The sequence below is a fragment of the Rhodnius prolixus genome, unplaced genomic scaffold (genome assembly GCF_049639745.1).
Source record: "Rhodnius prolixus isolate KJV_2025 unplaced genomic scaffold, Rpr scaffold_18, whole genome shotgun sequence".
NCBI classification, from domain to species: domain Eukaryota; kingdom Metazoa; phylum Arthropoda; class Insecta; order Hemiptera; family Reduviidae; genus Rhodnius; species Rhodnius prolixus.
Genome location: NW_027411636.1, coordinates 1765961 through 1792512, shown reverse-complemented (window position 1 = coordinate 1792512; position 26552 = coordinate 1765961). Strand labels below are relative to the sequence as shown.

At 31.0% G+C, this 26552-nt stretch overlaps 3 protein-coding genes and 1 long non-coding RNA gene across 7 annotated transcripts; 2 read left to right on the top strand and 2 right to left on the bottom strand.

The window, feature by feature from the left end:
* The first annotated feature begins 2331 nt into the window (after nucleotides 1-2331).
* Nucleotides 2332-14974, top strand: LOC141462238 (uncharacterized). Of its 4 annotated transcripts, none has more exons than XM_074143934.1 (5): nucleotides 2332-2449; nucleotides 4201-4397; nucleotides 5686-5862; nucleotides 7685-8042; nucleotides 9148-14974. In XM_074143934.1, exons 2-5 carry the CDS (start codon nucleotides 4209-4211, stop codon nucleotides 9600-9602), a joined length of 1179 nt encoding a protein of 392 aa, XP_074000035.1. In that variant the 5' UTR covers nucleotides 2332-2449; nucleotides 4201-4208; the 3' UTR covers nucleotides 9603-14974. The 4 variants fall into 4 exon arrangements, with proteins under 4 accessions (XP_074000035.1, XP_074000036.1, XP_074000034.1 ...); XM_074143935.1 differs by having other exon boundaries at nucleotides 2335-2449; nucleotides 4241-4397; XM_074143933.1 differs by lacking the exon at nucleotides 2332-2449 and adding an exon at nucleotides 3655-3740.
* On the bottom strand, nucleotides 2341-3609 carry LOC141462240 (uncharacterized). Its single transcript, XM_074143942.1, has 2 exons — nucleotides 3298-3609; nucleotides 2341-2597 (listed from the first exon to the last, which is right to left on the bottom strand). Exons 1-2 carry the CDS (start codon nucleotides 3392-3394, stop codon nucleotides 2341-2343), a joined length of 354 nt encoding a protein of 117 aa, XP_074000043.1. The 5' UTR covers nucleotides 3395-3609.
* Nucleotides 14440-26385, bottom strand: flr (actin-interacting protein 1 flr). Its single transcript, XM_074143931.1, has 13 exons — nucleotides 26208-26385; nucleotides 25897-26018; nucleotides 25721-25811; nucleotides 25486-25633; nucleotides 25114-25294; nucleotides 22966-23121; nucleotides 21721-21954; nucleotides 21212-21314; nucleotides 20330-20544; nucleotides 19310-19429; nucleotides 18643-18801; nucleotides 16016-16166; nucleotides 14440-15876 (listed from the first exon to the last, which is right to left on the bottom strand). Exons 1-13 carry the CDS (start codon nucleotides 26221-26223, stop codon nucleotides 15764-15766), a joined length of 1809 nt encoding a protein of 602 aa, XP_074000032.1. The 5' UTR covers nucleotides 26224-26385; the 3' UTR covers nucleotides 14440-15763.
* LOC141462244 (uncharacterized) lies at nucleotides 16487-21468 on the top strand. The gene is made up of 2 exons (XR_012463174.1): nucleotides 16487-16710; nucleotides 20880-21468. It is a non-coding gene; the product is annotated as an uncharacterized lncRNA (long non-coding RNA).
* Nucleotides 26386-26552: the final 167 nt, after the last annotated feature.

The window sequence follows — 26552 nt, the reverse complement described above, 5'->3', positions numbered from 1 at the left end:
TTTGCCCTCCCACATCTCACGCACCAACTAAAAGAGATATAAGGATAAGAATTTACCTCTTGTCTCTTAAGAACATTAAAAAAATGTTTAAGGAGCTCTTTTTTTTTATTGGTTGGTAGACCTAAAACCCAAGGGCATCTCCTCTAGCTTTTTGCCTTGTAACCAAAGTTTTGAAATCAAGCATTTTGAATATGAAATCGACTTAAAAATCCTTCACCTTTTAGACACCATTCCCTGCGGTGTCATGCAAATGCCTAATTGTAGACACTTCTAATCTGCATGTTTTCGTTGTTCCAGTTTTTTTCTAGCGCTTGTTCGAGGATCAGTTCTCTCTTGTAACAATTTCAAGGACTCCGTTTGGTAGCGATCAATTTAATCAATTTAACTTATGACTTTTGTTAGTTACTGACTTCTCCTTTCCAGATATAGTTGAAGAAAAAATCAGTGGCAGATATTGACCTTTAACCTTACTAAAACCTTTAAAGACAGAGTGGGTATAGGCCTCGAAATACCCATCATGTACTCAAGCACTAAACCTTGACTTTTATACAACTAAATTTTTTGTTTTAGAAGTACTTAATTTAAGTTTTCAAGGCCTACTAATGAAAGACTTGTTTAAAAAGAGAGCTCTTACTTATTTGTTATTATTAAATGGCCAAATAACAAGTAAATTTATTTTTGGAATATTAATAAATAAACATAAAAATTGATCTCATTATTAAAACTAAAATAAAAAAAATTGTAAAAGTTAAAGTTTGAACTTAAAAAAAAAATATAAAGAATTCTTCGTAACTAGAAAAACATCGTTTATTCACCATTGTTCCTATTAGTTCGTAAACTAAAAAAAATTGTGTTGTCACTAAAATTTCACCATTTATATTTAAATTGCACTCACAATATGGACAAACCAAAAAAAAAAAAAAACCTCTGATACTTTTATGCATTAAAAAAATAATATGTTTATTATGTTACCACTCGATATTTGCATCGATTTCCTTGCATCGATACATGCATAACTGAGTTTTTTGTAACATTCTAATTTAGTAAACATTATTTTTTTTTCTTTTTTATCAGCTGTATGGGTAGAAAGATATTATTGATAAACTTATTTTATCCTCTGTGAATTTATCGAATAAATGAATCTTACCTTTAAGTAATAGAGTGACATTCTTTAAAACAATACCAAGAGTGAATAATAATTTAGAAAGGATATTAGAAAATAAGAGATTAAAAAGTATGAAGTATTTGCTAATTATATTGTTTAAACTGTTTATGTTACAAAAAAAACAACAAATATTTTTTAATAGAAAGTGTAATTGCATTTATTTCAGGTACCAAAATAAAATTAATGTTTTACCTGATACTTTGTTTATCTTAAACTTCTTTCTGTTTTTTTTTTATTTCTTAATCCTTCTAGCTGAATTTCACGTCGGATCTTTAGAGATATTCAGGAACACCAAAGAAGCTATCAGAATATTATGGTACATGATTTACCTCAATTTTTCTCTTTACGGTCCCATATTTCTTGTAGCATTCATGCAAATGTTTAGGAATTCGTATTGGAAGGGCTCCGCGTTTGAGGATGTGTACTCTAAAGTGTCCTCCTAATGGAATCATACCTCGAAGCTCAAAAAGAGTTTTTGAAGTATTCGCTTTTAATAAAATTCTCAATAGAGAAAAAACTAAATTCTCATAGCACTTCAGAGGCAATCGTGCCTTATCTATCTCTTAGAACCTACCTTAATCGAATTTTGCTTGTAAAATAGATGAAAGTATTATGTCTTTTAAGCAGATAATTGAGCGAAATTTGGTGAAATTCATTCGGACAGTTATCAAGTACAAAAGAGAAAATAGATGTGTATCTTGTACACCAAATTGTATTCCTGATAATAATGGGAAGAAGGAAGTAATTATATATAAACAGAATTTGAGAGTAGCTTTAACCTGAAATATTCATAGACCTGAAATGTAACTCTAAACAAACTTACTTGACTACTGTCCCTGTAACGTCTTCCAAGATATTAGTCATGGAATACAGGGAAAAAATTGGCCATTGTCGGAAATGGGAACCATCCATTATTGGTAATTATTCTCTGCGCTTAACAAACAACTTCAAAAAAAAGAAGAAGATAAATCTCTGCAGTATTTATCTAGCAATGTATTTATCTAAATATGACCCACAAGTTTTACAGATTCGTAAATATTTTTCTAAAACGACAAAACCAGTTTTGTTTTACCTTCTTTATTAGAACATTCGATTTTTAATAAATATATACATTTATAATTATTAGTATCAATATTACCAACTAAAATAAATAAAAGACCAATATAGAAAATAGATCATATGCAAGAATTATCATTATTTTGGATAATATCAATTTGTGAATCAATAATTCCTATTTCTTCCAAAATTTTACAATATTCTTCAACAGTATTGTGCGATTTAGATGTAAGTTGGTTTATCTTTAACTTCATTTCTTGCCCAGCTAATATATAATCATCATATTTCCTTCCATTTATCTCCATTTCATTCAGTTCTATAAGTATTTCTGGATGGAACAAGGTACAAGTTTCTAGTAGTATCTTTGTGATATCATCTGGAAACGGAAACGTTCATAAATGGTTATTAAATAATAAATAAAGAAATTTTAAGAAATGTAATATTTTTATACAAATTGTTCTAATGATAGGTTAGTTCCATCAGAAGACTGACTGGGACGTAATTGCAATGTGTTCGTGCAGTGAGACTTTGGTTATGTTATTTGGAGAATTCAAATCTATTTCAAATTATTCATCCACTATTTTTAAGAACCCAAACCAACTTCAAAATGATTTTTAATCAATAAGAACTGTCAATACATTACTGATTGTAGCACGCACGGTTTTTTGTATGCCTGACCGGTTTCAGTCTTTGATCTATCATTAGAGGTGTTTAAAAAGAATCGTTTACCAAAACCTTAGCAATAAAAAAGAAATCGCCTGAATTAGCCTTTCTCCAAAATGAATTTCTGTATTAGAAGAAGAAAAACTAAATATTAACGATTATTATTGTTATCATAGAGTTTGTCTTCTTCTCAAAACTTTAAATCAATGAAACCGGTTAAAAAGATGTCAAAATGTGCAAAAAAAAATTGACCGGATATTTTTAGTATCTCTGAATCAGCAAAACGTCTAAAACGTTTTTTAAAGAAATCATGTTATAAATCATTAGCTCAATTTGTATCCTTTATCCAATAACAAGAATAGGAAAAATTAGCTTGCTTTGATGTTAAAGTTAATGCTATATATAAAACTTACAGTGCATTACTGTTACTTTTTCTAATAATTCCTGCACTTTAACCATATTTTCATCAATATATGCTATGAAATCATTAAAATAAGTGTTCAGCTCCATTATGAAATATTATTTGTTTTTTAGTTAAACAAGAAAACTAATTTGAATTAAGTGAACTATGACTAAACGATACCGACAGCGGTCAAGTTAGATTTTTAAGTTTTTTACACTGCATGATGATGAAGTAATTTTATTGAGAAATAAAAATTGGATTGATTATTTTTTAAATCAATAAATAAAATCGTAGATGATTTATACATTTTGTATATATTTGAATAGAAAAAATGTTAAAATAGTAAGTTTTTTTATGCTTGTAACAGCTGTGGGTTGGGCCAGCTGTAGTTGAAGCTGATAACTAAGGTTGGGGTTTTATGTGTACAGGTGACGGCGTGAGAAGTGCTGCAAGGTTTGTGCAAATATTATTTAAAATTATTTACCAACGCAATTTTATTTTAAGCCTATTATTTATAATAAAAGAATTGTTTTTTAATTTATGTGCCCATAAATGTACTAAACCTGTGTTTATGAATTTTTCCTGGCCCATTACCAATCCCCACTTTTTCCAGTAGGTCCAGAGATTGATAATAATAGACTTGCTGGATCAAATTCAAAACTTCTGGGCTATTCAGTTGCCCTCCCCCAAAGAAAAATAAAGCAAATTATTATTATTTTTTTTTTTAGGAAAGCATTTAATTTTTTTCAAATTCGAAACTATTTCAAACTATGTGAAAGAAGATCCTTCTTTTTTAAAAAAAAAAAAAAAAACAATAAAAACGATTGGATTTAAAATAGTGTTTAAAGTAAAATTTATGTTTGATTATAATTTATTAAAATATACATTCGATTATGTTTATTTTATTATTAAGGGCAAGAAATGAGCGAAACACAGCAGCAGTTTTGTTTAAGGTGGCATAATTATCAGAACAGTTTGCTGTCCAGTCTTCCACAACTTTTGGATTGGGACGATCTCACCGATGTCACATTGTATGCCGGAGGATGTAGCATTAAAGCACACAGAATTGTACTTTCAGCATGTAGCCAGTACTTTAAAAGTATCTTTAAGGTAGGCAAATTTTTTATTTTCTCGTTTTTTTCTGTCTTTTTTTTATCTACAATTTTTTTTTGGTTTAATTGCTGTTTTGAAGTGCATTTTTTTTTCTTTTAAAATGTGTAGTTTTTGTGTTTAAAATTCAAACAGTAAAGGTACTGTTCTGGTACAAGCTTTTCGATTCAACTTAAAATGGTGATAAGAAAAATTTGAGTACCTGCCATAGTTTTCATTTATAAATCATTTTTTTTATGTGACATAAACTAGTGCCTTACACAATTGATTAGTAAACACTTAAATTTTGCTAAAGATTTGAAGATTTTATTTAAGATAAATAATTTAGAATGGGAAGAATTTAATTTTCAGTCATTTAAATATAAGAATAGCCATTACAATTAATCTAAATTAAAAGTTTGTATTGCCACACCCACTTCCTGTATTTTCTTTTGAAGTATATTCCAGTGGTGATGGAGATCTTTTGTAAAAAAAAAAAAATCGTAATGTTTGGAGGTTAAACAATTATCATTGGATAAAATTGGATATATAAAGAGTAGTTATACTAATATATTAAACAACGAAAACTGAATCAAAGGAACTTTTAAATTGACAATGATCTAGTGAATAAGAATACTATCTCGTGAACTTGTAAAATTTCCCAAACTCGACGTTTAATGGTAAATAAATATGTCTGACTTTCTCTGACTTTTAATTAACGCAAAGGCAGATCCTGAGAGTCCTTTTAGAGAAAAAAAATAAATCCACTATAATATCGGGTTGTCCACGAATGTTCTTATATTGAAGATAAAGCTATGGTATTGAAATAAAGTTCGAAGTAGTGATAATTTGTTGGCATTATTAAAGAAGTATTGGTGTTTGGAACAAAATATTGAATGTTGCGTAAAATCATACGTGTTTTCTTAGAGTAAACCTAATAAATAGTGTGACCCGCAAATTCTATGAAACGTCTGAGTGGCTAGTAGTATAAAAAATGAACTAAAATCAGAAGAAAAATACTTGTATCTTCTTTCTTAAGGTATATTTCTTAATTTAAACAAAATATATACATATATCTTAAGAAACAGTTGAAGCTAATTGAGAGCTTCATAAACCAAACAATTGAAGTTAAAACGTAGAGGACAGAGCTGTTGGCGTTTTAGAGCATTTTAACCTTCTAAACAACAATGGCTGAACCTTTGTTTTTTGTTTTTTTTTTTAGAATAACATGACTTTACTTATAAAAGTCGTACCAAATGTAGCAAACGTTGATTTTATACTTTATTAATTATTATTAATTTATTTTTAGGAGCTACAACCAATGCAACATCCTGTGATAGTAGTACCTGGCGCTGAATTTTCCGATCTTAGCGCATTGGTCACTTTCATGTACAACGGTGAAGTCAACATCTATCAACATCAACTGCCAAGCCTTATTGCCCTTGCAGACACTCTACACATCAAGGGTCTAGCACAATTTACTTCCGTAAGGTTCATTCTTTATTGAAATAAATGTTACTTTTTTTTTTTATAACCTGCTTTTCGTGGAGGTTTTCTACTATGAAATATCCGATTTGAGACTCACAAAAAGGAAATTCTGTCAAATTGGTCTCTGTGTTGGGATAGGGGAGGGACGCATTACTCTTAACACGAAAATTCTAATTTGATAATTGGTTAGATTCACCATCAGGGGACTTGATGGTAAATTTATTATAGATTGTAGTATTTTGAGTTATATTTCGAAAATACGAGGGGCACTAAGACTAATATTTTGAGCCTTGGCAACACTGAGTATTGTCAGGTGCTATCTGACGTTTCCACTTGAAAGTTTGACATTTTTGACCATAACCTTCTTCAGAACGTTTTGTTATTTGAGCGCGATTTGTGTTGTTTACAGTCACTTGAAAATTGTGTCTCAGCGAAAAAAAATGGAATTAACTCGTGAAAATTTTCGTGCAATGATTTATTGCAACGACTTTCGACGTGGATTATCAAGACAGGAGTGCATCGATCAACTTACTTCCACTTTTGGCGATAAAGCCCCATCCTTTGCCACTGTGTGAAACGCTGGTATAACGAATTCAATCGTATTCGTCGTTCGCTCACCGAAGAAAGTCGTGAAGGTCGTCCAAAATCAGTTGTTGTGTCAGAAAACATTGATGCTGTGTAAAAACTAATAATGCAAGATCGTCATGTGACATACTGTGAGATTAAGGCAACCTTAGGCATTAGTTCCACCAGCATGTATAAAATATTGCATGATCATTTAGATTAGACTAGGGTGGCCACAAGGCCTACGCCACTGCGACCCCTTTGGATCTATTGTGGCTCCCCTCACTTTAAAGCTCACCCTCCAGACCTGTCCTTTTAATCAGACTCTTAATGCTGGAGAGCGACTCTTGGGTAAAGCTCACAGGCCTTGGCTTTTCCTCCCCGAGAAGTAACATCCTTAGCCACACGAGCCCCTCACACTGACACAACACGTGCAGTGCCGTTTCCTCCTCTTCCTGACAGAACCTACATAGGCTGTCATCTGCCAGGCCCATGCGATGCATGTGTTTCCTGAGCCTACAGTGGCCAGTTAATAGGCCTACAAACATCCTTATAGCCCCACGGCCTTGACGGATTAATTCTGCAGTCAGCCTCGGCGAATAGCCTTTAATAAACTCCTTCGCCTGTATCTGCCCAGTGGTGGCAAGCCACCACTCCTGAGACCTACTCTGCACCCATAAGTTAATGGTCGCAGCCTTAACACACTTCGGAACCCCAAAACAGGGCTCCCGGCCAACGAAGCGTCTCGCAGAGCCTTCCCGGGCCAATAAATCTGCCGCTTCGTTTCCTTTATGTCCTGAATGACCAGGTACCCAGACCAGAAAGACCTTATTTTGGTCACTAATTTCCTTCAGGGCACCCAGACAGCCCCAAACCAGCCTTGAGTTGACCTGGTAGGAACTAATTGCCCGTAGAGCAGCCTGACTATCCGAGAAAATTACGACCTTGGAATTAATAATTCCTCGCCCTTTAATCTCGGCAGCACAGAACCTAATTGCAGCTAGCTCAGCCTGAATGCATGATCATTTAGCCGTGAAAAAGGTTTGTTCTCGTTTGCTAAGCTCAGATGTATTCTGGTTACTGGGTTCGATTCCTGGTATAGGGCTTGGGCTTTATCTATTGGCTTATAAAGGTATTTATGGTAAAGGATGTTTGTTAGTCGCCTCTGTCACATCTAATTTGGTGGTAGCTAGAAAGCCTTTACTTTACTTTTTTCTTTATATTATTTGTAAATTATAGTTGTTTTGTTCTTACAGGGAAAATACGAAGATGAAAGAAGATGGGGCGAGAGTGGCAATGAATCTTGGGGCGGTGCACGATCTAAGAGATCAAGACCGTCGGAGAATGAGGAAACCAACGGTAGCATTGAAAAAGCGATAATACCGTCTCCAAACAAAAGTATGTATGTAAAGAAATCCAGACCCAGATTGCGAACAGCTAGTCCCACAGTGTCCTTACAACAACAACAACAATCTCAACAACTGCCGCCGCCGCAGGAGATACTTCCGCCGCAACATCTACCACAGCCGCCAGCATTAGAAGCGGAAGATCTTACCAAGAAAGAAAGACCAGTGTCTCCAACAACATCTTTACTCAGTGCTCCAAGTGTGAAAGGTAAAGCGATCTGTTAAATTTACTGTTTCTTCTGAGTCGGGGCTTATTGAATCGGTTGCCAGCTTGAAATTTTAAATTGATATATCTTGCATTTGTGAGATTGAAGATTTGTTATAGAAAACATAGCTAATTTTTGGCTAGAAAAAAAAAAAGAAGCTTTGGATATCTCGCTTAAACCCTCCTCTGGCTCGCAAGCCAGGTTAGCCAGGAGGTTATCAACTGCTCTCTGTATCTGAGGAGGCACCTTTGAAGGCACAGTACATGCTTCACAAGTCGAGTAAAGTGCATTATTTGAAAAAGTAAGGAATAAGTTTGATCCTTTACATGAAAGATATTGATCACTTAAATATGGGACAGGAGGTTACCAATTTTTTTGGTAATTAAACGCAACTCTCCCGAAATTACCAAATAATTATTAAACCTTCTTGTTTGTAACAGATGTAAAATATTTTTTATGTATGCTTGAGAACATCTAAAGCTCTTAACATTTGATTTTTCTTAGAAAATCACACGGAAAACTACTTATTTCCTGATATTAAGAAAAATACTGGCTTTACTGCCTTGGCAATATTTTTAGTAGAATGGGGATGAAAAAATACATAAAAATGACCTATCGCGAGCTCTTCTTTCTCTTTGATAACAAGTTAAAAAATTGAAATATGATTAATAAATACCAGATTTTGAAATGGTCTAGCACTTTTTAATTTTGAAGATATCGAATTGCGGTTTCCAGTTTCTTTCATAACTTTTTTGTACTCTTTAAAACTGTGTATATGGAAATGGGGGTCAACTGCGAACCCTCACTTTTGGTCGCGCGTTAGCCGCGTATGCGGCCAGGAATCCTAAAATCAAGTCACATATTCGGAAACTAGAGATGACAGGCAACAAATTTTTCCTCTACCAATTTTTTGCTCAGATCACAACCGTTTAAGCATGAAATGCATTTGAGCCGTCTTAAAATGAACACCCATGTATAATAATATGTGTGGATACAATCATTAAATTAAATGTTTGCAAGTATTTATTGTGCGTGGACTGGGCACAAGGCCCTCATTAGAAACAAAATACTATTCTTTGTTGCTCACTCTGTTATTAAAATTTCCAGAAGAGACTAACGGAGGAAATGGCAGCGGAGGAGGAGGAGGAGGCGGCGGCGGCGGTGGTGGTGGTGGAGGCGGAACTGGAAGTGGCTCAACAAGCAGTGGACGTAGTCCATCCTCGTCAAAATTATACGCTACGTGTATAGTGTGCGGCAAACAGCTTAGCAATCAGTACAATCTACGCGTCCATATGGAAACCCATAGAAATGCCCATTATGCATGTTCATCGTGTTCGCATGTATCACGTTCACGGGATGCTCTAAGGAAACATGTTTCCTATCGACATCCGGCCAGTTCTACCAATCCTATTACTACCACTACTAGTACTTCTACATTGTCTAACACTTCCTCAACAGCCAGTACGCCACCTACAGTTGTACAACAAACGCCACAATCTTCTGTGACTACTTTACAATCATCACCAGACGACACCAATATACATCAGTCTAATTATTTCTAGTCCGCGCGGGGTAAAATTAATTCTTTTTAACTAGGTGAAATTTTATAATTACTATATATTTTTCTAAGGGTTAAAAAATAGGAAAATAAACAGTTAAAGTAAAAACTAAATTTGAAAATTAAGAATTGATATCATTAAAAAAATGAATTTCCAAAAGAATTTGAAAGAAATTTTACGTGCCTTCTGTAAACTTTAAAAACAAAGAAAAGTATACAGAATCTCTCTCACAATATGCCTTTTTCCATTTCAAAGCAAGTTTTAACTCGTCATAATATAACAAGCTTTATTTTCTAATTTGAGAGATTTTTTTTTAGTGGGTTTGGAGGAAACGGAAGGAATAGAATCGGAACTGAAAACCCTTTTTTCATAGTTACCAATTATTTTAAATAAAATCTATTCGAGTGTTTTAATTTTGTTTACTATATCGAAGTGAGATAATGTAATGTTAAAATATTTTGTTTTGTTTCCAAAGACATTTCGTTAAAATTTCTTAATAAGAGTTTATTATGGTTATAGTTATTACTATTATTACGTAGGATTATTGTTAAAAATATTATTAATTTTTTTTTTTTTTTTTGATAAGCTATGGACTGAGTGGAGGGGAAAAACCCTGATGTTTACATTAAAATGGTATATTAGGGTTTAAAATTTTACTTTTAGAATGGCCTCTTTGAGGGTTGATGCACTTAGGTAAACAAAGAAAATAGATAAATTTTTGTCACCTTAATTCTATTTAATTGGCCACAGCATTCAAGAGACACCTTGATCTTTTGTTTCTCGCCTCAAATCTTAGTTATCATCTTTACGAACCTTCTTTTATTTAAAAAAAAAAAACGAGCAGTAAACACGGAACCCAAGTTCATACGTCTTAAAAACGTCACCGTTTTGTACTTTTTTCACTTTAATGATTATTATAAAAAACAAAAATATTATCTTAATAATTTTTCCCTAAACATTCCTGAAACTCAAGTCCCATGTTGATTGATATCTACTTAAACGTCGGCTCCAGTTGTTTTCCGCTACAAATGGGTTCGTTCCCTAAACATTTTATTGCATAAAATGCATCCAGTTAAAAAAAAAAAACTTAACTATTCTGTTTACTTTTTCAAACTACAATCGACTCTCGATATAAATCGAAATCCAAGGGACTACAAGAAAAATTCGATTTATCGAAACTTTCGATTTATCGAAGTTTGAATTATCAAGAGGGGGGAAAAAAATCGAATTATTAAGAGTTTTTATTATGTATATATATTACGGTTCGCCTAGAACGATTTTAATTGAAAAGTTCACCAACATTAAAAAAAAAATTTTCTCCTTATTATTTGGGGTCAAAACTAACCAAAATCCGCTGAAAACCAAATCGGTTTACGTTGCGGATTTTTTTTTTTCAATTTTTCAGGTCAAAAAACGGGAAAAACGTCTTTCTTTTTTTCATTGTTAAGCCTAAATAAATGGAAAAACAATACAGTTTTTTGGCAAAACCAATGTATGCATTTTGAAGCTGAGGGAATTTCCGACAGATTGATTGGTGTATTTTATAAATGATAAAAAAATGAAATTTCGACATTCAAAATAACCAATAGCAACGTAAACTGATTTGGTTTTCTGTACTGATGTTGGTGAACTTTTTCAATTAAAATCGTTCTAGGCAAACCGTGATATACATACATATCGTACATTGAAAATACGGATGAGCTTACCTAAATTTTAGACATATATATCCTCAAGTAAAAAAGTCAAAAATAATGAAAACGACAAATAAGAACAAGAAAATTACATATTGTATTAACATTTCAAATTAAATTAATGAAGAACAGTTTTTTTTGTTTCAATGTGGCTTGACTTAGTCAAGTGACTTAGTGAATTGTTGAAAGCGTTGATGGTGGGAATATTGAAAGTTTTGGCGATATCTTCTTTCTTCGAACCACTTTTCACGGCCGCGATAATATTTTTTTTTTTTTGTGTGTGTCGGACACAGTAAGGGTGACGTACTTCCCCCTTTGCACTCATCGTGACGAAACTAAGAAAGAGAATTGGAAAGAAATGGATTTCGAGTTATCGAGCGTACACACGAAATACACTGCATTTTTTCGATTTTTTTTTCGAAGTTAATAGAGTTTGAATTATCGAAAAATTCAAATTATCGAGAGTCGACTGTAGTTTCATCACCTTATATCAGAGATATCTTGGCTTACATGATCAATATTTGTTGTAAGTAGGTTTCTAAAGACTTGACACAAAATCTATTTTTCTTCAGTGCAATATAATGTTAGTTAAAGATACCCGGTTGTATGTTACAAAAAGTAGTGAAATTAAGTACGGAACAACTTCGCTGAATTTTACTAAGCGTGAAGTCTATAAATAATTTTTAAAGAGAATTAAAAGTTGCATCAAATTTTTTTCCCCCCTCAATCTTTGTCCGATTTCTTATCCAATTTTATTTATTTATTTTTTTTGGTTATAAGAACACGAAACTTTTGTTAGAATTTTCCCATTTTCTTATAAAAGTGAAAGGGAAAAACCATAAGTTCGTTTTCATTGTTAAATTTTGTTTTTTATATTATATATATTTAATGGTGGGTGAGTGGAATGAAGTATGAAAAAATATAATTTTCTGTTCGTTTGTGGTCCTTGTCCTATCTTATACATAAACTGTAGGGAAATTTTTTAGCTAATTATTATCAAAAACACTACGTTACCTTAAAAGTACAAAAAAAAAAAAAAAAAAATGGAAAAAAAAACTAACGCTATTATTTTTCTTTTTATTTTATTTTATCTTATTTTTGTTTCGTTCTTTATTAGTGAGATAGTTTAATTGTAATTATTACAATTTGTTGATTATACATAAACAAAAGTGCCCTATTTTGTATATAACTTTTGAAAATGGCTGTATAGGTGCCTTATAGTTCCTAGGATTTTAAATATAATAACAAAAAAAAATTAATTATTATATAAAAAATTTAAGAGATAAAACTACAAAAAAAAAAAAAACACACATATAGATATCTAGTCCCAAATTTGGTAAAAGTACTTAAAATGTTACCATTAATTTTTTTCTTTTTTTGTTAACCAACACAAAGTCCATGTGTGCCTTTCGCAAAAAATTGAAAAAAAAAAAAGGGAAATAACTATTTTCTCATAATTTCCTTGTGCCTTTTATTATATAGTTTGTTTTTTTTAAATTTAAAAAAAAAACAGGTTTTGGGATTGTTAAAAGGAAAAAAAAAGTGTAGATCTAAAGTTGAAGTGCACTCTTGGACAATTTTTTTTTATTTTTTAGCAATGAATTTTTGGTTTGTGAGCAATAATCGCAAAGAATCTGGATGTTTTGTTGTTTGGCCTTATTTTACCACCGAACATTCTGGGTCGTTTTCAGGATTTTTGGTTGGCACCAAAAAAAAAATTAGTTGCTGTGAAATTTCACAAGAAAGCTAAAAAAAAAAACAAAAAAACTCAAGTCTCCATACCCTAAAAAGGCATCTCTTACCTGAAAAAGGTGTCACACGGTCGCCTGTACACAAATGCAAATGTTGTTTTCAATTTCTTCAATAGGATGAAAATAAATAAATGCCAGTTTTTTTCTAGTCGTGATACATTTATTATGGCCAAGCTTTCGACCACCTAGGGACTAGGTCCATTTTCAGGGCTAGTTTATACAAAGTAAAATATTTTTACATTACAGGGTTGGTGTGTCTTCTGACACACTCAGTCCATGACATACCAACCCTGTAATGTAAAAATATTTTACTTTGTATAAACTAGCCCTGAAGATGGACCTAGTCCCTAGGTGGTCGAAAGCTCGGCCATAATAAATGTATCACGACTAGAAAAAAACTGGCATTTATTTATTTATTTCCATCCTATTGAAACTATAAATCAGTCACACCAAAAAATAATGAACAACTATTTCAATTTCTTGTTCCCAAGTTTTACTACCCTAAAACGCGCTTCTACTAACGGGGTGCATTCGTTGTTGTTTTTGTAGTTTTTCTGTACTCACAGTAGTTCCACAAGTTTGAATCAGAATTAAGGGGAATTTTGCGAGGGTATGAGGAGGGGGGGACAAATAAATATAAAAAAATACAACGTGCATAAGCCTTTATTATCTGCCCACTGCTTTGAAAAACTAATCTGTAGATAATCTAGACTCTGGAGCGTGTGCCTTCCAAAAAATAAATCCTTTTCTATTTCTTCAAAATTTGTGTTGAAGCCTTCTGTCTAATTTTTAGACCATTTTTCAACTCATTTCTTTTTTGTCCAAGGGTGTAATTTTAATATACTTTAAATCAAATTACTTCATATTTATGAAAACACAAATTTTTCAAATTGTATATTTAAAAAAAACTACAAAAATTCAAATTCCCTTAATTTTGTCTTTTGAGTTTTTTTTAAATTTACTTAAAAAAAATAATAATAATAAATATGGTTGTGAAGGAAAGTTATTATTATTTTGTTATTTGTTATTTATTGTTAAGTAAAAACATTTATTTAAAAAATATTTTTTTTTGTTACTTACCTGATTGTTGTTGAAAAAAAATTATATATTTTATGTTTTTGTTTCCTTATTTTGCCCAGAATATTTGTTTATAAACAAAAAAAAGGAAACCTTTTTAAAGGTTATAAAAAAAAGCAAAACTTAATCTGTGGTATTGTTATATTTAAATAAAAATAAAAATGCACATGAAATAAAAAATAGTGACTTTTATAAACATTAATAGTTTATTTATTTTTTAAATCTATAAATAAATCCTTCTAATTTATTTTTAATTTTTTTCTGTCTAAATTTTAAATTTATACAAAAAATTCCTTGAGGTATTATAAAATATTTTCTGACAAAAAAATATTTTTTACTTAAATTATTTTCTGTTTTCATTTTTTTTTTTCCCCCACATTTGAACTGTAAAAATTGGCAGTAAAAGTACTTAATTTATCTTCGTGTATTTTTTGTTTTTAAATAGATTTTTTTTGATTGGCTTTGATCATCTATAACCAGGCAGGAAAACTCCTCACTTAACGACCTAACTGACGACAGTTTTAACTTAAGTTCTAATTTTTTGTTTTTGTTTACTTCTTCAGTACTCTCCGTTATTAGGTAAGAAATGTGATTCGAGATAATGTCAAATTCTGGATGCTGTATCTTGAATTATAGCTTTAATCGTGCCCAAAACCCCCCCAAAAAAATATTTTGATTAAAAAAAAATTATTTAATTTTTTTTTGTTTAAATGGTCTTTAAAAGTGATCAATACAGGTCAAAAATAGAATATCACAATTTGGGTACCCCCCAACAGGAATTGGCAGTAGTTTAGTGGCCGAAGTCTCTCAAATCGGAAATACCACTGAACGATTATTACGTCTTTTTTTTTTTTTTCATCTCAAAAACGTCTCGTAACGTATTTAAATTTTTCGGTATTCTATTTTCTTTCACATATTTCGTCACCATGGAGTTCGTATTGCCACATTATAACGTTAATCGTTAGACTAATTTGCTTACATAAAGGATTGGCTACCTGGTTTTCTGATAAATAAAGTGAGTTGCATTCAATTAAATAATAAATATAAGCATTTTTCAGTTTTTTAATTTTGTTATTTAATATGCATTTTCAGACTTCATTAGATACCAAATTTATTTCTTTTTACATGTAATTTGTAGTAAATGTAGGTACAATGGTTAATGGACGAGAAGTAATTGGAAACTAATTCAAACGAAGTGGCCCTTATTTTGCCCTTCAGTTTAGTTTACCATTTTCAAAGATGTATTTGAAGATTTATTAATTCTAATCTAGAAGTTCATTTTAGTATAGTTTCACCAGAACGAAATTTTGATCATTAAGTGAGAAGTTATTACTCTTTTAATATTACCATTAATATTAAATACGAACAAGGAACTGAACAGTGTTAAAAAAAAATAAAATAACTTTTAATAATAATAACTTAAAAAATGAAAATATTAAATAATATATAAATTATAAATGCTCTCTGATTTTGTTTCCTTCTCAATTTGTTGTTTAATGGTAATCGATATTCAATAATCACAAGATTACGATGTCCATCGTTTCAAACTTCTATCTTCCATTATTATTATTTAATTGTTAAAAAAAAATTTTGCTTTTTAAAATGCTGTCTGGTGTTCAATTTTTTACTTTTATTTATTTTTTTTTTAAGAGATAGGACTGATAGACCATATTTTCGTGTTACAGTCTTGACCCACGGACACTAATGTTTCGTCGTCTAACCAGACTAGTCTTGTTATTTGGCTTTGTGGATGGGCATCTGGAACAAAAAAAAAAAAAAAAATAAATAAATAATCGATACCAAAAAACATGGAACATAGAACAATAAACTAAATCACAATCTTTAAATTAAAATTCAATAATCGATTAAACTTCTTCTATTATAATTAAAAACTCACTTTTAATTATCGTATGTTTGGCCGGATGTAGTACACTCCATATAATGATCGTAGTATCTAGACTTCCACTGGCGACTTGTTGTGAATTTGGCGACCATGCTACACAGTTCACTCGAGCATTGTGGAAACCCCATTCTTTGTTGTGTGCAAGCTGGAAGTTAAACAAATTAATTACTAGCTAACTATAAAAACACGCTATTTGCCCAAAAAAAAGAACTTTCTATTTATGCCAAACAAAATATAGAAAAAGTGTTTCAATGTGTGAAGTTTGTGCAATAAAAGAAAACATCTTCGTGGTACAATTTTTCTTACGTGTTTAACACACGTATTTACAGGTTGGACGTATTTCAATAAATTATTAGAATCAACAAGAGTGTTTCTTCAATTTCTTAGGCTTGTTTACGTTGTTAATTGATTTTTTTTTTATTATTATTAATATTACTTTCCATCCATGAAATAAACACACCACTAGTTGCTTATTTCCATTTAATATAAGAATAAGGTATTATTAATATTATTTAAAGAAAATAAAAATTGTTTATGTCATGCCACCACTGATATATTAAACATGCTTATTGTAGGAGTGATCAAGGAAAGTAAGAATAATAAGTGAATATTTAGAAGTACTTACAGTCTAGAAATGTATCCATGGTAACCACAGAAAGGTTATAAGTAAACAGAAAACAAAAACGCTGGTTAGTTTAAAAATTATAGAAAAACAAACAGATTTATTGGTTATTGAAAATTAAAATGCTAATGATCTTTTAAAATGATTTAATCGTAAAAATATTTCACTTCTTTTTATTTTTATTTCGTTAAACGTATCTCCTGTAATAACGATCATCGTAATTTTACCATTGAATTGATTCTTAATAATTAATATAAATTAATTATTTTACATTATTTTTTATATAACAGAATTATTATCTTTTGTTAAATAAACTGAAATTAACCCGATTACCCACCACAAAAACTCGCTGCACAAGAACGCGAAAAACAACTTCATTAAAATCGCACTTTCGGCTAGATTAAAACCTCAGTACCGGAAACACAATTAAGACGAAGGAAGAAATTAGGGAATCAGAATCTTGAAAAATGTACTTACGGTGGAAACTGTCTTTTTTAAAAAAAAAACTTTTTACGAATATTTCAGAATTACACCCAGGAACGTTTAAATTTATAGAATTTATAGGAAAGATAGAAAAGAGTATCTCAAAGTACGAACTTCCATAACATAAAAAAACAATTCTCACAATTAATCCCATTCCCGTCAAAGTCCCCCAGCACTGAATTCACTAATAAATCAAACACCGTTGGATAAATTTCTGAAACTTATCCATGTAATAAACGGGGGGAAAAACATGCGAAATAATGAATAAATCAACGTTATCTTCCAGCTCTACGAATCGTATCCAAAGGTTCAAAAAAAAGCAATGCCACCTAGATTCAGATTTTCGCTTTTTTAACTAAATACTGCCGGTACCTGCATAATTTATTACTATTGTCCAAACTACACATATAAAATTTTTGTTAATAATTGACGAACAAAAATAATTCCTTTTAATATCAGAGAAAAATTTAGTAATTTTACCAAAATAAAATACAACTATTCGTTTCCATACCTTTTTCTTTAATTCCTGATAGATATTTACGATTAGATCACTTTAAAAGAAATAACCACATTTTTAATATGTACATAGTATTTATTTATTTTTTTTTTTTTTTAAACAAAGAACCAAAGTAGTGCAATAAAACATAAAACTTGTGCAATTATACAATCATAAATAGACACAGTTCAGGTTATAACCTTACCCTTACCATAAATCATATATGTAACTTATCGTAATTTCAAAACAAACTATAATATAAAGAAATATTTGTTTCAAAAAAACGATATAAATATTTCGCAAATAATAAACCAACTTTAATATTAGTGATGTCATAAAAATCATAAGAGTTAAAATATAACTTCAATTTGAACACTCTTGGAAAACAATAATGTTGAAGGCATCGAAGAAATGACATGTGGTCTTCCTTTAGGTCAATTTTATGCACATCCTGTCTTTGAATACTGACTTTTTATTAGTTAAAAAAAAAAGAGTTAATAATGAAGAATCAATTTTCTGCTTCCACTCAAAACTCCTAAAGTTCTTGGGCGTTAAACCTTGCCCGACGTGATTTATTTACTATTAACTACATACTTACTGCAGCTATCTATACGAATATATGTAAAATCACATTTATAAAATAATCTTTTCCAATCCTTGTATGAGATTATATTAGTCTTTATGACAATGTAGAATGTCAAATTACGTTAAAAAGTGAAAATTAATTTAAAAATAAATTGTACAGAGTGCTGCTCCATCCATTAGCAGTAGTTTATGTAAATAGCGGTATATAGTAGAATGATGAATGTGTGAAGCGAATGTATTTGTAGGTAAGAATGGTGATAAGCACCTAGACGATGCTGGCTGTTTACATAGACGATGCTGGCTGTATGGCGGAAGCCAATGCCAAAAAAAGCAAAAAAAAAAAAATTGTAAATCATACTTTTAAAGCGAAGAGAACACGAAATTTAAATTAATTCAAACCACTTAAAAAACTGAATAACAATAATAAGGTCTTACCTGGAATTCCGGGACTTTGTATAGAATAACCTTCCTATTAGAATCACATGCGACTAGATACTGTCCATCTGGTGAAAAACTGCAATCAGTTAATTGTCCTAAATGTTCGCAAACACATTTCTCAGACAGGGTTGTACCGTTTAGATTGTAAATGTGCACCTGTGCATTAAACGTAAATTAATATAGGTTATGTTAAATAAATGTTTATACATAATTCTGGTAAGATTGTAAAATTTGAAAATTAGTAGTGGTCACCCTTCAAAGATTTCTGGATAAAATAGATAAAACAAAACATCTGGCGAGATACAAACATACACACAGTCTATTATTTCAATGTCCGTAGATTTCATCACTCTGAATTTTTATTACATTTAAGTTAGCTTCAATATTTTTTACCGAGGGAAGTGTTCTAAATCGTCATCTGCAAGATTGCATAACTTTCTCTTAAGAAAAAGTAAATACTGCTCACTTACACATTAATATTACACAAAAGATTCTAACAACCATTTATTTCTTATGTTCAACTCGAAGATGTTTCAAGCTAAACATAATTTACATAAATTTAACAAATTATCACATTACTAAATTAAATCCAAGGCTAAGAATATGAATCACAAACCTAGTAAAAAAAAATATCTAAAAACCATTGTATCTCTACAAACTCTACCTTGTTATCCATCGCACCTCCGACCGCTACAAATGGTTCTTCGCTATTGATAGCTACACAAGATGGTTCATAATTGACTGGTAGACTATTAATCTTCATATTATTCTGGAGCACGATCACCTGGAAGAACGGCTAATGGTTTATTTTAAAACTTAAGCAACCCTGAAGCCTGGAATTTAAAATTCGGATAAGCTGAGGTGAATATTCCACAGTATTTTCCAAGCGAAGCTATGTAATATTTCTAAGCCCTTATGACATTTATTATGGAAATATCACTATAAAGAGGATTATGGGTGAAGGTGTAATAGCCCTTGATACCAGAGTAAAAGTGAGATAGCAGAGGAGTAATCCTAGTAAGTTCAAATAAATTTGTTTACCAGCCTCTCTATGGTGACTCTAGGACTGAAATGAATCAAGGAATCTGAAACCTGTAGAAGCCCGGCTGAGATTGTGAAGGAGTTCATTTGGGGTTGGGGTCTTTGCAAACCTAACAACAGAGTCCTGACAGACAGCCAATGGCTATGTCAGCTATTACTTTTGTTAAATTCTTTCTTTATATACAATCTATGGTGTAAATAAAAGTTTATCTATCTATCTAACGACAGAGTTAGCTTAATCTGAGTGAGAGGCATTGCCATCTTAAGTTGTTTGCTGATCGAGCACTGCAGGCTTAGGAAGCTTAAGTACCTTTTTAAGACTTAAAATTAGAAGAAGTTGCAGATGTTTTGCTAGAAATAATACGTGAATTCTCGCTTCATGTCCTCTAACCACTTCCGAGAGTTGAGTAAGAGGTGAAATACCCAAAAACCAGCCTCTCAGCTTTAAGGGCATATGGCTAGCGCATTTTCTTTGAGTCAATGATTTTTTCTCTGAGGACGCTCTTTTAACAGTGGAACGTCACAACACAACGAATGAAATGAAGCTGGGGAGGATTGCCCACGATGTCCCATTTTCTTAATTCTATTTTATCTGGATTGTTAACTGGATTACACACTTTCATCCTAAAAGGAACATCCTAACCTCTTTAACAGTGGCAGCCACGATGACATCGCCCTTGAGATCCATGCCACGAGGTTGTGCACCAAGTTTCACATCAATGCCAGTATAGGAGTTGGTAGTAGTGTTCACCTGCTTCAAGGCATCATCAATACCGCAAGTGTAAAGGAAGTTGTCGACACTTTTCATACCATTGATTTGGTTCCCGTGGCCAACTCCATCAATACGATTATTTTCTCCTGCGGGAGGTAAAGTGCTCAATTAATAACAATAATAATAATAAAGTAACTTTATTTCCTTGAATAAGTAATCAAATGTATATAATATAAATAAGACTTTCTGCCATGATCAGTGACTGGGCTGTCTCACATATTACTTTTCTTCTCCAAACGCAATGAACTCAGCCATCTCCTCAGATAGCTTCCCTCGGAGGGAAGAGTTCTTAACAAGTGTATTTTTCCTCTTTTAGCATGCATTACCACTCAATGGGCTGCCTATACACTTTCAGCATTTGAATTCATCCAAGGGACAAGGTTTTTAACGTTCACTAATAATTTTGTATCCTTTATTACAGCGTAATTACGGCAATCAAGAGTTTTATTCACAAACGGAATAAGCTTCTTCAACATCTCTCTCTCTTGCCTTTCGAGAAACACGAATATGCTCAATTCCGGCTTCCGCTAACTGCTGAAGATTTCGCTTGTAAACCAAGACGCCCTACTTTGAATATATTATACTATCCCTGTACATTATCTTATCTCTGTTGTGGCACTTTAAGCCCAATTATAACGTTTTCCTCGAAAGTTTCATAAGATTTTTATTCTAAGTTTCCTCAATATTACAAATTAATGAAATTCTTTTTTTCTTATTCAATTTTATAAATTATAATATAAAAAAAATTCTTACCAGTACTCGCATCCCAGGCTGTGATAAAGCCATCATGAGACCCTGTATAAATTGTTTGTCTATCTGGGCTTAATGTAAGCACTGTTATAGGTTTATTGTGACCCTTAAAAAAAAAAGAATTCTAAAATTATTGTTTTATATTAACTCAAATAATATGCAAATTATTGTTTTTTTAATTGGTATGTTAAAAATTTAAAACTCTACCGTAATAATTAATACTTATATATGATCTGAATGCTAATAAAGACTAAACAATATTTTGGTTTATTCATTTAAATGAAAAACTCTTTTGACAAAAGATTAATTGAGGTCTCTCATCACCCTGGACAAACCCGTATTCTACAGCCTCCTTACCGCTACATCGGACTCATGGAACATAGACGTTCAGTAACGGCTAAACAGGGACGTTTTCAATTTTTATAAGTTCTTTTTATAAGTCTAAGCAAACAGAGATATAAATTTAATCCATCCTCTCTATAAAAAAATAAAATAAACTGTATAAAATTTACCTTTATAACCCTAATTGGTTTATTAGGATCATTAACGTCCAGGTATGTAATAAATCCGGACAATGATACAGACAGAAGATGTTGTCCTTGCCACAGACAGGACACTTGTTGATCTTCCACTTGGTTGCCCATAATGAACTCTGAGACTACAGTTTTAGTTTCAACATCCCACAGTCTACAGGTTTTATCTCCTGAGGATGTCAGTAACTGGGTACCATCTGGTTTCCAGGCTACCTGTAAAAGTTTAAAGTAGTTTTTTTTTTTAATCTGATTAGAAACAGTTATTATATCTTTCTTCAATATCCTCCAGAACTTAGTCTTAACTTGGACTTTCATAGGAAAAATGGATCAAATAAAAGAATGGATCTTAAATTGTGGTTCCAATTAAAAGAAAACCTATTTTCCAGTTACTTTTTGGTCCAAAAGCTTATTACCGAGTCCCATGCTGGTAGGTACCAAGTCCGAGATATCAATAGAACTGTTCGCCATTTTCCGTTTTTGAGTAATGCTGAGACAGCACAAACACATACAGACACGAAAGAGATTAATTTGTAATGGTTACTTCTTAAAAACAGGGATCTCTAAATAATTATTTCCTCTCTTTGTAAGAAGTAAACAAAATACAAAATAAATAAATAATAATTATAACCAATAATATCATAATTACATTTTATACTTAATATTCTAGTTCATATTAATTAGTAACCATTCGTAAATAACCAACGAGCTAATTTAAAATCAGAATATCGGGATTGTTTTTGTGTATATGATGATACAGTTGAATTCCGTTGTTACCAACACAGTTACATAAATCTGCATCCGTTTTGTATACAATTATCAGTCATCCGTACGTTTGTACATTCACCAAATGGTAAAACGTTTTGCCGGAAACTTTATTTATACCTATGTACTCTCAGCAAAAAGGTAAAGTTAATCGCCAAAATTACGTCCACAGGAAGTGCAACCATGCAGAATGGCGTTTATCGAGATTTCTCCAATTTTCTAATCAATAGCCAAATAGTTTTACCAGAATTTAGATAATTTATATTTTTAGGCTTCTCTTTTATTTTATTTTTAATTTTTCTCAGGAAATATTAATTTTACTGGAGTTCTGGGAAAGCTGAATCATCACGCAATCCTTAATCGGATCATTTTATTACGTTGCAATAAGTTTCTAACTTAGGAATAAGCGAGCTTACGTATATAAACCTAATCCATTTGGACTAGGTTAACTACTATTCTTACCCCGTAAACACCTCCTTTATGAGCTGGTGCGCCCATTTCTGAAATGAGATCAGCTGTTGTACCATCATAGAGAAACACTTTGCCATCAAAACCAGCTGAAGCAAATAGATTTCCACTGGGTGAATATCTTACAGCTTGTACAAATCTAGAATGATCCTGTAAACAGAAAGAGAGTACAAATTTTATTTTACACAGAAAGATGTTAATTTGATGACTGGAAGCCATATGCTATGTTTACACCAAAACAGATAATTTAGAAAACATAAAAACAAGACTCAGTTTATCAATTATTCAAATCGATTTTTTTTTGCCATAAATGTATAATTTTAAAATTAAATAGTTTTTTTAATCGATGAATTTCGATTAAACAAACCTGGTCCGATTCATAAAACATTCGATTCTTCTTAACATTATACAGTTTATAAAAATCGTATATTACTCTTACAATTAATTCAACTGAAAGTCTACTCTAATCCTTCCCCAGAACAGCCACAAATCAAAATTTCTTAGAAAAATGATACAGAGCTTTTAGATCTCTGTTTAAAATTATAGAAATTATCATATACATCGTCAAGAAGTGTTACGTCCAATTTAGGGATTTTGACATGTTCAGAGGACAGCTGGCTCCTCCTAGGACCTAGAGCATTAAAAATAACTAATAATAATAAATAAAAAACTATGAAAAAAAGCTTTAACATAAAAAATCTGTTATTGCTTGATATTTAAGATGTTGTAATTGTACTAGATTCGGCACCTAACGAATATATAAGTCTTTTGCATTGGACCTGTACTACAGATGAGAAACATTGCACTACCAAGAAGGAATAAATTTATAGACATGAAAGAAACTATCGATAATTTTTTAGGTTCAATGAAAATGATCGATGATTAGCGTTTACAGCAGGGGCGATAAATACAACCATTCATCCCTAGTTAAGTCTTTCAACAGTCTAAGAAGGATCACAATATACTAAGAAGCACTATAGAGGATCTTTAAACATACTGGCTATTATGTGTCAACATAAAAAAATTGTTTTTGAAAAACTATACAACTATAAAAAGTATACTTTAAAATTTTCCATGAACCTAAGAATTATTACAAAATTACTTTTTTATGAACATTAATGTTATTTCTGTTTTGGTTTTTTATTCAAGTTTTTGCCCTATCTGGCGATGTTTAAGGTATGATTCATCCAAAAGAAATGTAACCTCCCTCGTTTTTTTGGTTTACATTTTCAAACAATATTTCATTCTCCCAGAAACCTTAAAAGCTGCATCAGTAGAAACTCGCTAAAGAAAATGTGTCACGATTGCTTCACTATACAATCACCAATAATAAGAAAGCAAAATAGAAAATATAAATTATGAAGATGTAGAAAATAAAATATGAGCAAAAAAAAAAAAATAAACGCTTTCCACTCTTGCGTTACAAATTACTTTTTCTTTAAAATGAGATTCATAAAGATACACATTGGCTACGTTCCAAAAGAAAGAATTTAGTTCATTCATTGTATATTTAGTTTTTTGATGTAAATTTACATTTTAGAATTAAACATTTATCAAAGGTGGAAAAAAAAGGGTGCACTTTATTGCTTATATTTAATCATTAAATTACTTTTTTCAACGAAATTTTGTTGGCGTAAGAAAAAAAAAAGTTTATGATGATTTAAAAAATTTAAATTATCTGTTTTTAAATCTTTATTGCAGTTGATAAGTTCTTATTACATCCACATGAATCACCCAGTTAATGCATTGTTTTTTTCTATATTTAAAATAGAAATTCCTCTTTTATAAATGTTTATTACGAAAAGTTGATTAGATTGAAATGTTTATCTTTCCTCTTGTATTTTGTATCTACGTCCGAAATACCCATGATATTTATTTTTATCTGTGTATGTTATGTACTGAGATTCTAGACCAGGATGTACGAACACGATTTTACTCATATAACTCATATATTACTTATGAACTGGACTAATGAATTAATCATAAATGTAAACAATGATTTTTTTAAAATGATAATGATTGTAAATATACAAAAAAATTAATTAAATAACAAACATTTGAGTATGTTTGCTCAATTTCTGTTTTTTTTTGAACTTATTAATATTTAACTGAAAATAGAAATAATATATAACAATTACTAGCCTGTTTGGTCATTTTAAATTTAAATGGAGGCCCTTCAAAGACTCCGATAGTATTATCTTCAGAGCCAGTAATAATTCTAAATGGACGCGCTGGCCTAAAATCACATGAATTGATTGGTTTCGATTGTCCAGCAATTTCACCAACTGATGTGCCAGTTTCTGCCATAAATACATGTCCAAATCTAAAAATAAAAATTGTATAAAATTTTTTATGTTAGAATTTACAATTTACTTTCCTTTATACTTACATTTTGAACTGGTTTCTTACTTGAATAAGAAATTTATTACGAGAAATGTATATAATACTAATCAAAAAATAAAAGCTAATGAATTGATTTCATTAAGGAGTTTTTACTTTTATTTAAAAAATTACCTTTCTCGACCTTCACCGACGACAACCATTCGTTGGCTGTCTGGAGACCAGGAAATATCCTTAATTGGACCACCAATTGGTTGAAATTCATTTTTCAAAAGATGTTCTTTATTTACAGTATCCCAAATCCTAACTCTTCCCGATTGATCTGAACATTTAAAAATGGTGACTTAAAAAAAAATATATGTTTCCATTTTACAAGATAAATGTTTCTAAGTAAATAATGACAACAAACCTCCTGATGCTATATAAAATCCACTTGGAGAGTACTTAGCTACATTTACTGGTACAGAATGTTCTGTATATATATCCGATATTGCAGGATTCTGCAATAAACGAGTAAAATTTTAAAAATAATATTCTAGAACACAAAATGTGAAAATACAATTTTAAAATTTCTCTCATATTTACATCGATGTTTCTAATAATAACGCTATTTCCATTGGTATAAAGGAAATTTTTGCCTTTAGGGTCGCCACCAAGTACTATAGGAGTACCTCTTTGTGTTCTTGGTAAAGTAGAATAAATATATTCTGTAAGCACAAATTTAGTCAAATGATTATTTACCGCATTTTATGTTCAGCTAAAGTAATTTTATTAATCTGTAGTCAAATATTGCAATGTTACACCCGGCATTGGTTGAGTAACACAGAGGATCACTCAGGTTATAAATAAACCTTTAAAACATCACATAAATATTATTCAATTAAAATAAAACTCACTTGATGAATATGACATGATCAACAATTCAGCTTGAGTACATTCAGGAAAATTAGACTACTTAATTTAAAAAAATTATTTGGTAGAGTAAAACACTCAAAAGATAACAGCCTAAACACCCAACTCGAAGTAGAATCTGTTTCCCCCTTCCCTTATTTGGAAAGGAGTAGAATTTCTTTGCCTGATGATTAACGACCTACGTTAACTTTGCTAGAGTGACTAAAGCATTGAAATCTTATGAAATTTGAAAAACTAATTATATATATACTTAGATATGTACATTTTATTATACATTATTAATCAATAATTCTATTTTTAATAAAAAAAAAAGTTGCTGGAAGTTATAT

What these genes read in the sequence shown, in the direction of transcription:
- LOC141462240 (XM_074143942.1), bottom strand. Translation starts at nt 3,394, where the DNA reads ATGGAGCTGAACACTTATTTTAATGATTTCATAGCATATATTGATGAA. An exon ending in AAAAGTAACAGTAATGCACT is followed by an intron (nt 2,598 to 3,297) that starts GTAAGTTTTATA and finishes TTCCGTTTCCAG; the next exon opens with ATGATATCACAAAGATACTA.
- LOC141462238 (XM_074143932.1), top strand. Translation starts at nt 3,706, where the DNA reads ATGTGTACAGGTGACGGCGTGAGAAGTGCTGCAAG. An exon ending in GGCGTGAGAAGTGCTGCAAG is followed by an intron (nt 3,741 to 4,240) that starts GTTTGTGCAAAT and finishes GTTTTGTTTAAG; the next exon opens with GTGGCATAATTATCAGAACA. An exon ending in ACTTTAAAAGTATCTTTAAG is followed by an intron (nt 4,398 to 5,685) that starts GTAGGCAAATTT and finishes ATTTATTTTTAG; the next exon opens with GAGCTACAACCAATGCAACA.
- flr (XM_074143931.1), bottom strand. An exon ending in AGCCTGGGATGCGAGTACTG is followed by an intron (nt 20,545 to 21,211) that starts GTAAGAATTTTT and finishes TACCTCCCGCAG; the next exon opens with GAGAAAATAATCGTATTGAT. An exon ending in TGGCTGCCACTGTTAAAGAG is followed by an intron (nt 19,430 to 20,329) that starts GTTAGGATGTTC and finishes CCGTTCTTCCAG; the next exon opens with GTGATCGTGCTCCAGAATAA.